At 29.3% G+C, this 14,415-nt stretch overlaps 1 protein-coding gene across 3 annotated transcripts; it reads right to left on the bottom strand.

Moving 5' to 3' along the window:
- Positions 1 to 7,907: 7,907 nt before the first annotated feature.
- On the bottom strand, positions 7,908 to 10,485 carry LOC149877338 (uncharacterized). 3 transcript variants are annotated; one of them, XM_090074208.1, is made up of 6 exons: positions 10,434 to 10,485; positions 9,373 to 9,433; positions 9,039 to 9,211; positions 8,715 to 8,782; positions 8,393 to 8,508; positions 7,908 to 8,060 (listed from the first exon to the last, which is right to left on the bottom strand). In XM_090074208.1, the coding sequence occupies exons 3-6, from the start codon at positions 9,165 to 9,167 to the stop codon at positions 8,044 to 8,046; spliced, it is 330 nt and encodes a 109-aa protein (XP_089930334.1). In that variant the 5' UTR covers positions 9,168 to 9,211; positions 9,373 to 9,433; positions 10,434 to 10,485; the 3' UTR covers positions 7,908 to 8,043. The 3 variants fall into 3 exon arrangements, with proteins under 3 accessions (XP_089930334.1, XP_089930333.1, XP_089930335.1); XM_090074207.1 differs by lacking the exon at positions 10,434 to 10,485 and adding an exon at positions 9,703 to 9,791; XM_090074209.1 differs by lacking the exon at positions 10,434 to 10,485 and adding an exon at positions 9,703 to 9,791 and having other exon boundaries at positions 7,917 to 8,060; positions 8,715 to 8,779.
- Positions 10,486 to 14,415: the final 3,930 nt, after the last annotated feature.

A 14,415-nucleotide genomic window follows, 5' to 3' on the forward strand; every position in this document is an offset into this window, starting at 1 on the left:
CTTAGAAAAATTCTATTTTTCAGGAAATAACTCAATACAGGCACTTATGCAGGAAATAAATACGATAATTAAAATTAATCCAAGAAAAATCTTTGAAGTTTGAAGGATTAGATTAGTGTAACTTGTACATAATGTTTGAAAAGGTTTCCTTCAAGATTATAAATATGGCATATTGTAAATGAGTATAAATGTAAAAAAAGCAGATTATAAAATATATAGATCTTGGATAGAGAGTTAAATTGTTATAACTTGCAAATAAAATACTCGATTAACAGTAAAAGTCTTTCAACTTCAGCATCGATCTTCAATTTTGCTGATCTCTTTTGGTAGTTTTTCATCTTCAATTCAACATTTGGTTTTAAAAAAGCTTTGTGACAAGTTACTCAATAAAGGTACAACTTTTCCTAACCTAATTTTAAAACATTTTCTAGCCTAATTGATTTAGCCATTAGTTTGGGTATAGATGATCGAGGAATAAATTCAATTAGAAAAGCTCAGCAAGCTATGGGTTGCTACAGCTACAGCGAGCAATTTTTAAAGTATTCAGCTACAGCGAGCAATTTTTAAAGTATTCAGCTACAGTGAGCAATTTTTAAAGTATCTCTTTAGAGAACGGCCAGAAATTGCTGTTGAAAGGTTTGTGGAAGCACGTGATCGCATTTGTTCATCAGCGTTTCTAGAATTTTTAAATTTAATTTATAAAAAGACTTCCTGCGGTAATAAATGCTTTTCAAAAATTATATGATAAAATGATATTTTATTATTACTATTATCAAAAAAGTAAAAAAAAATCATATTTCCTGTCCTCTTTTCTGCTGCCAGCCACATGAATTCATACATTCCTAATACAAACAACCGTATTGCATTCACACTATAAAGGTTATCTTTCCAAATATAACGTTCTCTATAATATCTCATATTGTATTGACACTATTAAAGTTACATTTTCCAATATAACTTTCTTTAAAATATAGGGGAAGTGGGGACATAACAGCACAACCGCACCCTCACAAAAATTGTTGGGGGTACTTTTTTTGTGGTATATTTTCTTTACAATTGCCATAGCTCAAATTACATGCTGATTTTGTTACACGTTCGCATACTGCGTAGGCATTCTTTGTATTTAGTCTGAGGTTTCTCATTCAAAATACTTACAATTTCCGTAAGTGTAGCATTTTTGTTTTTGCAGTCTTGGCAACTGTTTGAGCATTTTTGAATTTTTTAGTTTTTAGAACCATGTGCTTTTCCAGTGAACTGGTGAGTATAGCTGTTTTGCCCTTTCGGCACCTCTCTGTTAAACCTCTCTGTTTAAATCTTTCTAATGCTTTGTGTAATATTAAATCATGCTGTTTTGCATTCGAAGCGAATATTAAAACGTCGTCGGCAATGTTCAAGGTTCCTTCAATATCTTTTAAAACTTCTCGCAAAGCGTTTTGTAATTCCTCCTGTGCAGAGTTTACTCCAAAATTAAGTCTTGTAAAACGCTTAATTTGAGTTTCGGATTGAAAAGTAGTTATTGATCTCGATTCCGGCGCAAGTTCGAGTTGATGAAGTGCCTTCATTAGATCTAGTTTTGAGAAGACGGCTGAGTCTTTTAATTTTACAATAACATCGTCTAGGGTTGGAGTTGGAAAACGCGTTCTTCCAATAACGGGTGATGCGGAAGTTATCGGACAAAATAAAAACGTCAATAACTTATTTATAAATAAAAAAACAAACTATTATTATATTTTTTTTAAATAAAGCATTTATCTTTTAACAAAAATATATTATTTTTTATATGAAAAAACACCACCATCTGCAATTGATCTCAATTTTGCTCTGACACCTTTCATATGCAACTGTAAAAAGTTTAAATCAATTTCTTGTAGTTTTAGTTTAATGCGATCAATCAAAACTTGCTCTGTTGAAGCTTGCCAATCTCCCTCGTAAACCTTCTGTGCCAAATGTCCCCAAAAATTTTCAATTGGTTGTGCTTGAGGCACATTTGGGGGATTGGATTCTTTATCAACGTAATAGACATATTGGTCCATCCAATTTAGAGAATCTTTAGAATAATGAGAACTTGCTAAATCTGGCCAAAATAAATAGTCAAAGTCTCCATGATACTTGTGAATAAATGGAAGAAGTCGTTTTTCTAAACATTCATTAATATAGATTGATGAATTGATCGCTACAGCCTTGGAAGTGCGAAACAATGGCTCGGACATACCACGGTCAGATATGGCTATCCACATTAATAATTTTTTTGGAAATTTCTCTTTTCCTATAAAACGAACACTTTCTGGGCATGTCTTTTTGTTGTTTGTGTAGTATCCAGAATTTCCAGGCATGTTTTCCCCTGCAAAACAAAAGTATTTTTCGTCATCGATGACTAGAAGCGATTTTGTGTTATAGAGTTGGTTAACTAGTTTCCTGCTTCTTTTCTTTGCCTTTATTTGTTGTTCTATAGTGTATTTTGGAGTCTTTTCACGTTTTCTATATTTAATATTCATTTTTTTTAACTGACGACCAATTGTCGATTGATTTACACCGAATTTAATACCTATTTTTCTCTGACTGACCCCTTTTCGATTGTTGACAAGTCTCGTTAATTCGGCTTTCTTTTCTCTAGTCCAGGATGTCGGACGACCAGGGTGCTTTCTATCAGAAAACGATTGAACAGTTTCAAGTCTTTTTAGGTTATCATATATTGTACTTCGAGCAAATCCTTCCTTTTCAAAATGATTTACGATTTTTTTTTTTTTTATTTTAGGTTTATTTACAAAAAACATTTTTAGTCGCTTTCGAAAAGATTCTCGTTTAGCTGCATTTAACCTCATTTTAAATAATTGTGTTTCAAATAATAAAGTTTATATTTTATAGAACGTTTATGCCTACGCATAAAACCACAAAAACTAATTATTATGCTCAAATAATGAAATTAGGATTTGTCCGATAACTTCCGCATCACCCGTTAGCTTTGTTAGCGGCTCGCATGTCTACGCAAATCCGTATGTTGCCGTCATTTTTTGGAACGATTACCATTGGACTTATCCAGGGTATCGCTTCGTCTGTTACCGTTTCAATTATTCCTTCTGTTTCAAGCTTTGTAAGTTCATCTTTAACTTTTACTATTTATTAAGTGCAAAAGAGATTCTTCTTTCTCTTTGTGCGACTGCTGCTATACTTTTATTAATTTTCAACTTTACTTGGTAGTTAGAAAGTTTTCCTATTTTTCCGCTAAAAACAGAATCTTTGTATGAGTTTATAAGTGGTTGTAATTGTTTTGGAGCGTTTAGAAGGAGAGCACCGTTTAGTTTGTTAATATTCTGCGTGGAATGGCAAATTTTTTGATTTCTGCCGCCACAATTATTTGGTCCTGTCTTTTGTTCTTCTTGGTTTTTGTTTAAAAGTTTCTCATTGACGTCAGTATGCGCGAGAGCTTTATTTAATTGTATTAAACCTAATATTTTAGCGTTGTTTCTAGATAATAGGTTTTTGTGGCGGGTTTTGATCACGCTGAATGTGGTCTGAAAGAATTTCGTTTGACTTTCTGTGACTACGTTGATCTGTCCTTCTATTTTTAGCTTTGGATTGTTATCTTCGTAAGTAATAATCTGAGCTCTAGATTTATGTAGGCGAAGTGGTCTTCTAAGGAAACTGTTTATCTTTTCAAATGTTTCAAAGTTTAGGATATTTATAGAAGCTCCGGTATCTATTAGAGCGGTTATTGGTATATTTTCTATGTTAATCGTAACCTCGAAGCTTTCGACTGCGTCATTAATAATTTTCTTTTTGTTCACTGAGTACAAATTTCCTTGGTTAGCTCTGAATGGGTGTTTTCGGATCCGTTGATATCTTTATAAATTATATTAAGTGGTTTCGTATAAATTTGTTCATTTCTTTGGTTTTTCCCTCACTGTATTTTGTTCGATTTGTTTTTTACTTTTACAGACTGCTGCAAAATGCCCACTTTTCCCGCAGGAATAGCATGTTTTCCCCAAAGCTAGACATATATTAGTGTGTGGAAATTCGTTCCCGCATCGGAAACAAATTCTTTTCTGCGATCTCTTTTCTATCTCATGTGGTGTTTTGAACATTACTTTATTGGTTGGAGGAAAACTTGTTTTCTTTACTATATTTAACTCGTTTTGTTTTATCGTTTCTTTCTCGAGTTCTTCTATTTGACTGTCCAAAAATTCGAATGCTTTTGCCATAATTAACAACAGTTGTAGAGTTTTGTTAGGGTTTTGGAAGTTGTACTTCCGTAGTTTTGAAATGTTTGTACTAAGCTCAATTTGTTGTTTAATTTCTTTATCTTTATCAGCAAACTCGCATTTAAGGGCTTGTTCGTGTAATCGAACGAAAAATTGCTGAGTGGTCTCCTCTGTACGTTGAGCCATTTTGCGAAATATAAAAATTTCATAGCTCGAGTTAACTTGAGGTTTAAAATGTTCATTGAAGGCATCAACAGCTTTCTGGTATGTGATTAGCGTATCTTGTGGTATAATTAAAGTGAGAAGTAACGAAAGGTTTTGCTTGTCATCTGTAATTATTAGTGAACTGCAAAGTAACTCAAATCGTTTAATGTAGCGTTTCCAGCTAGAAAACAATTTACTCGTATCTTCGCTACATGAAAATGGTGGAAAATTTGGTAAATTAAGATTTGTTATAGCCATGGATAAACACAATGTTTATAAAATTCTAACATGAACTTTATTTTTAATTCAATTCACTTTTCTTTTATCTTCGTCGCCAATTTGAAGAAGTACCACAACCTGTTCTTATCTCTTATTTCTATACAATGAATTCACAATTACAACAAGATAAAATATATCTTAAACTCTCCATCTCGGAGTACATTCTCACACATATGAGCTATTCCAAATAGTTCTGGAATCTGATATTCATTTTTAATTATTCTTTAAGTTCCTCAAAATCTCAATTTGTTATCACTTATATTTTGAAAAAATATATATGTACCTTACCAAGTGCCATTCTCATTTATTTTCAACTTTTCAATTAAATAAAAATCGAAATTAGTCGACTTTGAAAAATCGAATAGTTGATTTAATAGACTTTGAGTGTCCTGATAATCAATTAAAAAATGATTTAGTCGAGAAATCATCCTAACATCCTTCTTTCTATCTTTTCACTTGATTTAAATTTATCAATCTTTAACTTTGTTACAATGCTGACCAAGATAAATTATTTTTAAAGATAAATTATTTTTAAAGATATTCGAAGCGGTTTTAAGGGTGCAAAAAAGTTAAGAAGTTTAATTTTAAAAGGTTCAATTTTAAATTTTTTATTTCAGAATCAATTAACAAATAATTCCCGTCAAAATTCCGTTGAGTACTTTTTTAAAAGTAGTATTTTTAAAAAGTATTTTTAATTAAAAGTTCATTAATTGGTAGAAAAAGTTAGTGTCTTAATTGAACTAAGCAAACAATTCAATTAATAAAGAACAGTGGCGTAGTGAGGTGGGGGCAGATGGGGTCGGCTAAACCTTCTTTTGGGGCAGCAGATTTATTAAACTTCTTATCTTTTTTGCATCCTTAACTGAGTACCACAGCACATTACTTAACATTTTGTTTTAGAAAGCATCAACTGGTTACTATAATGAGAAAAAGGAAACATATTAATGAAGTGGTGCTACGTGCAGTAAGCTAAGAGTTAAGTTTATGTGATACAGTAAATTAGGTTCAATGTTCAGATATTTTGGTTGAATTAAAAAAAACGCTTTGAATAATATTTTCACGCATGGCCCAATCTTTAAAAAAAATTTATCTTGATGAGAACTATGAAAACTATTTTTAAAGATATCTCTGTACTAATTGGTGAGCATCGTAACAAAGTTAAAGATTGATAAATTTAAATCAAGTGAAAAGATAGAAAGAAGGATGTTAGGATGATTTCTCGACTAAATCATTTTTTAATTGATTATCAGGAAACTCAAAGTCGATTAAATCAACTATTCGATTTTTCAAAGTCGACTAATTTCGACTCTTAGTTGATTTTGTCGAAGTCGATAACGACACTTGTTTATTCTACCAATTAATAAACTTTTCAAGAAATAGATTTTAAAAATACTACTTTTAAAACAATACTTATCTAAACATTTACGGAGTTTTCACAGCAAATTGATTCAGAAAAAGTAAATTTAACATTGTTAATACTTTTAAACTAGTTATCAAAAATCCTGCTCCGAAGTTTGATTTCTCATATCTTCCATTTTAAAAATAGTTTTCTTGACACACAAAAATATACTTTGAGTTCATTTTCATCATTCGATCTCCTTTGGTTTAATATTATTTATTATTATTATTTATTAATACTAATATTATTTATTTCGGAAAAATCATTTTCTTCCCTCCCTCGTAAAGGTTTTGAAAGTTTAAAATAAAGTTTCATTAACATTGCTTGGAAATTAATTTTTATATACTACAACTATTACATTTCAATACCAATTACTAGTGTTAAACTGCTTAAAAATGCTCATTTTCAGACTTGAAATCTTCTATTAAATATTTGATATCAATAAATTTTTTTTCAATCTTGTTGAACAAATTGTGGCATTCTCTGGAAGATTTTCACCAATATTACAAAATTTTCAATCAATAAAACAATAATGTCGTGTTGTGTATTATGTGTTTAGGTTTTATGGCTATTAATTTTTTTAGACGTAAAATGAAACTATGAAAGAAAGGAAATAAAGCTTAAAGGTTTTATCAAAACTCCGTAAACTCCTCAAAACTGCGATCTGTATTTTATCCTGATATATGATATATTAAGCCGGTAACTAATAGAAGAAAAGTACTCCTCCTACCAATTGTAAAATTAATGTCAATCATTTCTTGGCCACTTTCTCATTTAAGCATCAGTATAATTGTTAAATGATAAATTCTTTTACTTTGTTAAATGATTCTTTTAATTGTTAAATGATAAATTCTTTTACTTTGCCTAAGCACTTTCTCATTTGAGAAAGTGCTCAGGCATTGAAATGATTATTAAAAAAAAGACAGAAAATTGTGTAAGTAGAAATAAAGTAAAATTCTTTTACTTTATTTCTACTTACTTTCCTGCCATAACTGCGCGTTGTTAATCCTTTGCGCATCCGCTTTATATCCTTTCCCAGCAAACATGTCAGCGTTGAATCAACGTTGAAAACCGGTCGCAAAAGATGTTGCGGAAACGTTGACAAAGTAATCGATTTTGCAAAGATATGTAACGTTGTTAAAGACACGTTGATTAAACGTTGTTGCGTAACGTTGAAAAAACGTTACTAAAAGACGTTACAAAAATGTCGCAACTAAACGTTGAAAAAATGTTACTAAAAAGCGTTGCATAAACGTCGCAACATAACGTTGAAAAAACGTTACTAAAAAAGCGTTGCTTAAGCGTTGTTAAAGCAGTCGATTTTGCAAGGATTTGTAACGTTGATAGTAAAACGTCGATTTAACGTTACTAAAAGACGTCGAATCAAGGTTGAAATATAACGATGAAACAATGCTTATATATGTGTATATACACACACACACACACACACACACACATATATATATATATATATATATATATATATATATATATATATATATATATATATATATATATATATACATACATATATATGCATATATATACATATATATATATATGTATATATATACATATATATATGTATATATGTATATATATATGTATATATGTATATATGTATATATGTATCTATATCTATATATATATATATATATATATATATATATATATATATATATATATATATATATATATATATATATATATATATATATCTTGAATTGGCAAATAAAACAAAATTGTTTGTTGAACTCTACACTTGCAATATTTCCAAAATCGATTTTTAATACAACAGTAATACAGAATGATAAATATAAAAAAAGCCTAAAATATACAATTCATAGATATATAAAAATATAAAGATTTTTTTAAAGATTAATGTGTGTGAGTGTCTGTATATATATTTATACAATATATAAAAACAAAATTTACAGGATATCATATCGATAGGCCAGGATATCATTGAGATACAGAATCTAAACCAAAAAATAAAACTTTTATAATACAATTTATAGTACAATGAAAGATTAAATAAATAAACGTGTATTTTAGAAAAAGCGCTTTACACAAGACACAAACAAAATCATAACATATCCTAAAATGTCATTAAAAAACTCTAATCTTCCGATTTCTGCTTTCTACAAAAATTTATTGGCAAATATTTCAGAACTGATTTACAGCTTCATAAATCCCTGCTTCAGCTGGGTATCTTTTTGAGACACTCTTTAAAATATAAAATTCAAACTTCTTGCTTAAATACTATTAGTAAAAATCTGCATACTTAAAAAGTTTAAACAAAACATATTACCAACTAAAACACGATACAATTTGGTCTTTGAAGAAACAAACTTTTGTTTGGTTTTGTTTGTGGAATTGGTTTCCCCCTTCATGTTTAACAAACAGCGCAACTCAATCGTTAACAGCCTAAAAAGTTAGTAATTATTTGAATCAATATTTACAATATTGTACAATACAACATTCATGCTACAGGAAAGAAAGCATATAATGATATGCTTAAAAAAGCGTATAATTATATTTAATATAATAAACATATTTTGCAAACACTTTTTAAATAATCCATTAAAAACCATTGCCATTTTGGCTTGAAAAGGTGTAGAAAATTGACCTACCACTCAATAACACATTTTACACTATCTTTTAAGTTAACTCCACCAATTTTCGCTATTTGCGATACCTGCTTTCAAAAAAATCTTTAATCAATGTATAAATAATTATGTAATTAGAGGCAATCTTTTATAAAATCCCTTACATTTTTAATCAAATTAAAAAACATTGAAACTTGAAAAAACAAAAAGTATGTATAGAATGACAAATTATAATAAATAAAATAAAATTATATTCTTAAATCAACTTTTCAGTTAATAAGGTAAATCAATTTACCATGACAATATAAAGAAAAAATTCAAACTAGCAATAGCAACAGGGCAACTTACCCATTTAGAAAAAATGACACTGTCATTTAATGTAGTATCTAGCTCAATAAGTTGTTCTATTGAACTCAATGCATTTATTTGCAGATCTTCAGATACAAATGAAGAAACATTTTGAAGATCCTTTACCATACTTTTAATTTCTAAAAGTTGTTTAAAAACCTTTTTCTGAAATTCTAAAAAAAAAATGCAATTTATTAAGCATGTATATACATTTTTTTTTTTAAATACATACATACAGTTCTTTTTTTTTTTTTTTTTATTCTTTACCATATAAAAAACAAAGAAAAGACAAATCAAAAAAGAAACTCAATTATTCACAAACATAATTACTCACATTCTTCTTCAGATTCCTCATTCCAGAGTCATGAAATTAAATCCTTCACATGCTTCTTTATCTATTAATAATTATTTAGTAAAATAAATATAAACCATAAATGTAAAAACTAAAATGTAGAATAAGTGTAAACAGATTACAATATATATCTAGGCAATAATAACAAAATAAACAGATTCAAAATATTACTTATCCCAAATTAGAAAGAAAAAAGTTTATTTGATATTGCACTTCACTATTAATATAAAACATTAATAATAGTTTTTTTTAATTCATATTTAACAATTAATATAGCAATGAATACAGTAAAAATAACCAACTATCTTTTACCCAACAAGATGGAACAACTGCCTCTGTTTCAATCTTATTTTCAAAATAAAAAACTTAAGCCCAAGATTGTGAAGCCATTATAATATATATATATATATATATATATATATATATATATATATATATATATATATATATATATATATATATATATATATATATATATATATATATATATATATATATATATATATTTATGTGTATATATACAAATAGCTGCCATGTTTTGAAAATGTTTGAGGCAGAATTTTCTTTTAATGGTTTACTACTCCAACAACTAATTTAAAAATGTCCAAAGTTTGCTACTGACTGAGCTGAAATTCATTTTGTATAGATATTTATATACATTTATGTGAAATTTTAAAAAAAGCATGAATATGTAATACAGACATACAAACACACAATGTGTCTTTAAAGTTTAGTCTGTTAACAGACTAAATTTAGTCTGACTTATTATATTTTATAAGCTTTGATATTACTTTGTACATCTGAACATTGTTAAAATAAAGTACTATTTATAACTAAGAAATAACTTTTTTTAAAAAGTTGAGCATTTTATTAATATGGTCAACTTAAAATAAAATAAAAATACAGACAAAAATAACCTGAATAAATAGAATTTACCCTGAGAATTATTTATATTATATACACTTTGATATAAAATCTAAAAGTTTTAAATTAGTCGCATTAAAAATAGGTTATAAAATATAACTTTAAAATATTTTTTATACCATCTGCATGCATTCTATTAAGTTTTCCTTGCCTTTCCAATACGGCAAATTATTTTTGTAATTGGTACATCAATGAGACAAAAATTGTCAATGTGCTACTTCCTCAACGTTGCGAAACACTGTTGTCGAAAATAGGGATATTGACCTTCGAGCTGACCCGAGAATGAGACCCATATGGGATGATAGTGGACCACTCCCAGAGTCCAGAAATTCAAACTTTGAAATCAGGTTACAATATCCGCCAGAGAAAATTGAATTTTCATATTTTGGGTAAAAATTGACTAGCGCCCAAAGCTAAAACCCACATAAGTCTAAAACCAATAAAGCTGGAGAGCTGAAATTTGGTACAAAGTTAGCAGTGGTATATTTCTGTACTCACACAAAAAATCAATAAATTTCCTTGAGTGGTTCAAATTTTATCAAGTTTTAAATTTTAAGATTTTACTTTTTGAGTGAAAACTACTGAAGTTTTGAATTTTAAGAAAATCGTTATAACAAAATTTCTCACAAAAAAGCTTACACAAAAGGTGTCATATGAAGTGATATTCAATTAAAAACCTATCAGTTTATATATACTAGATTTTAAAATCCATTTTATTGTAAACTTTGATGTACATAGATATTTTAAAGGTTTATCAATTTTCCATAAAATTTTTTTATTTGCATATGTGTGTAAACAATGCAAGGCAAATATTTTTGAAATCACATGTTTTCATCAGTGCATCTCATTTTTTCGGGAAAATTCATTATTTTAGCTCAAGCTACAAGTGAAAAAGCATTAAAACTTTGAAGGTAAGCTAAAATTCTTTGTTAGTAAAAATAAAATTAAGTTAAAGCTTAACAATCAATAAGTTGAACCCATACTTCACATAAAACTTTTTTGACAGGTTATCTATCACAATGCCATATAAAGCTAGAAACCATGAAGAAAACCGGAAAGTGGTCTGTTTGACATGCATGAAAAAGGCAACTCGTCAAATCAGTGCCTACCAAGCTGATAGAATTTCAAAAATATATCAAACCATCTTTGATTTTTCTGGTGGCCAGTTTGAAGGAAATGAGTGCCGGAAGCTCTTGAACAATATTGATTCACTTCAGAGCTTGGCCGAAAATGATGCTGCATTCCAGGTTTTTGGCTTTATTGAAACTTTTAGAAAGTTCAACTCCGTCATCAAGGCCTGCTTTGGCACTCACCTTGAAGAAGACTAAGGCCAAAAAATTGACCAATTCCAAAGTTCATATTTGGCCTTGCAGCATGGCAGCATCACACCAAAAGTCCATACAATGTTTTTTCATGTAAAGGACTTTGTCAGCCGTCAAAAGATGCCACTTGGCATTTTCAGTGAGCAAGCTGTTGAAGCTGCACATCAGGATTTCAATTCTCATCGGCAAAGATTCAAACGAACAAAGACCCACCCAGATTATGCTACAAAGCTGATGAACTGTCTTGTTGAATACAGCAGCAAACACATTTGAAGGAAAAGGATAAGAATTATTTTGGTTGAGAATTAATTTATTGTTGAAGTCAGAAGAAGTCAAATAAAGAAATCGGCCATTTGATCAGAGTTGACTTTTTCGGTTTCTCAAATTAAACTGAAAAGAAAAAGCGAAAATGCTCTTTTGATATGAACTTTAACTGAAGAAGCTACAGTTTTTTAACCTTTAGATTAAGACATAAGTTCTATTATAACCAAACAGTAAGTACCAAGTCATTTCAAGAGAGTTTTCACTCAAAAAGTAAAATCTTAAAATTTAAAACTTGATAAAATTTGAACCACTCAAGGAAATTTATTGATTTTTTGTGTGAGTACAGGTATATACCATTGCTAACTTTGTACCAAATTTCAGCTCTCCAGCTTTATTGGTTTTAGACTTATGTGGGTTTTAGCTTTGGGCGCTAGTCAATTTTTACCCAAAATATGAAAATTCAATTTTCTCTGGCGGATATTGTAACCTGATTTCAAAGTTTGAATTTCTGGACTCTGGGAGTGGTCCACTATCATCCCATATGGGTCTCATTCTCGGGTCAGCTCGAAGGTCAATATCCCTATTTTCGACAACAGTGTTACACATTAGCTGCTTTTTCAACGTATTTAAGCTATTTATAAAACAACGTTTATTCAACGTTACATATGCCAACGTTGAAAATGTGGTAATTAAAAAACGTTGAAAAAGTGTTTTTTTGCCAACGTTAATAAAACGTTGCTTTCCACTTGTAGCTTGAGCTAAAATAATGAATTTTCCCGAAAAAATGAGATGCACTGATGAAAACATGTGATTTCAAAAATATTTGCCTTGCATTGTTTACACACATATGCAAATAAAAAAATTTTATGGAAAATTGATAAACCTTTAAAATATCTATGTACATCAAAGTTTACAATAAAATGGATTTTAAAATCTAGTATATATAAACTGATAGGTTTTTAATTGAATATCACTTCATATGACACCTTTTGTGTAAGCTTTTTTGTGAGAAATTTTGTTATAACGATTTTCTTAAAATTCAAAACTTCAGTAGTTTTCACTCAAAAAGTAAAATCTTAAAATTTAAAACTTGATAAAATTTGAACCACTCAAGGAAATTTATTGATTTTTTGTGTGAGTACAGAAATATACCACTGCTAACTTTGTACCAAATTTCAGCTCTCCAGCTTTATTGGTTTTAGACTTATGTGGGTTTTAGCTTTGGGCGCTAGTCAATTTTTACCCAAAATATGAAAATTCAATTTTCTCTGGCGGATATTGTAACCTGATTTCAAAGTTTGAATTTCTGGACTCTGGGAGTGGTCCACTATCATCCCATATGGGTCTCATTCTCGGGTCAGCTCGAAGGTCAATATCCCTATTTTCGACAACAGTGGTAACGTTGATAAACCTTAAACTTTGCGACGTTTTTACTGTGATTATTTGCGTACTTTTATTCAACGTTGAATAAACGCGATTTTTTGAGAAGATAATATATGTTTGCTGGGATGGTTCGGATTAAATTCGGATTGCATGTTTGCTGGGATGGTTCGGATTAAATTGTTTGCATGTTTGATGGGATGGTTTGGATTAAATTCGGATTAAACGCTTACGCATAATTGAAATCCACGCGTATAAAACCACCGGGAAGTTCATAAAATAAGTCTTCTCCCGTTTGCATACTTAAAAATCATTTTTAAAAATTAATCAATTTCATTTAAAGAGCCGCTATAGAAGGCAGCACAATTTAGGATATATTTTTACAACGAAACATTTATACACAAGTAAGGAATAATTTCTTGTTTTTTTCTATGAAAACTTTGAATTTTTCCTGGTTTACTTTATATTTAAAGGATTAGTTCAAAATTCACTAAAGCCAAATAAAGCGGACGTGAGTGCACACAACTAGAAAATATGACCAGATTAATTGACATGAAAAAATAACTGTTTCGGGATATGCGGCTAATTTATTCTCAGGTCTCGAAATATTACATCTGTAATCAAAAGAAACGTTACAACATGTAAATATTTTACGTAAAATTATTTCGTTTGTAAATAAAATAATCTAAAATTTTCTCTTACTTATTCTTTTTCAGGCCATGATGATGATCCTCATCATAACCATGATGATCATGATGGTCATGACAATGATCATGATGATGATCATAATGACAATAGCGTTAACAATCATGATGATGATCAAAAAAAGCACAATTGAATACCAAGTGTCACAGCTAAAAAACGAAACTGAAAAGAAAAACATTGAGAATATAAAGAAACAGTTTGAAATTGAGAGAAATGTAGCAGGATCATTAACTGGCATAAAAAAAGGTAAAAACAATGATAATTTTGTGAAATTCCTCTCTATCAGTTTTTTTAATTCTTTTTTAATATCTAATTCATGAGATAGCAGCTGATCGAAGAAGCTTTTATTTGAATGAAGTCTTACCTCCATGCATACAGTATGAATCAAATACATAGAGTGTAGATTGCTTAGCTTTCTCAAAATACATTA

This window comes from Hydra viridissima, unplaced genomic scaffold, assembly GCF_058129835.1.
Source record: "Hydra viridissima isolate aposymbiotic clone 2 unplaced genomic scaffold, HvirCarnegie_v1 scaffold_16, whole genome shotgun sequence".
NCBI lineage: Eukaryota > Metazoa > Cnidaria > Hydrozoa > Anthoathecata > Hydridae > Hydra > Hydra viridissima.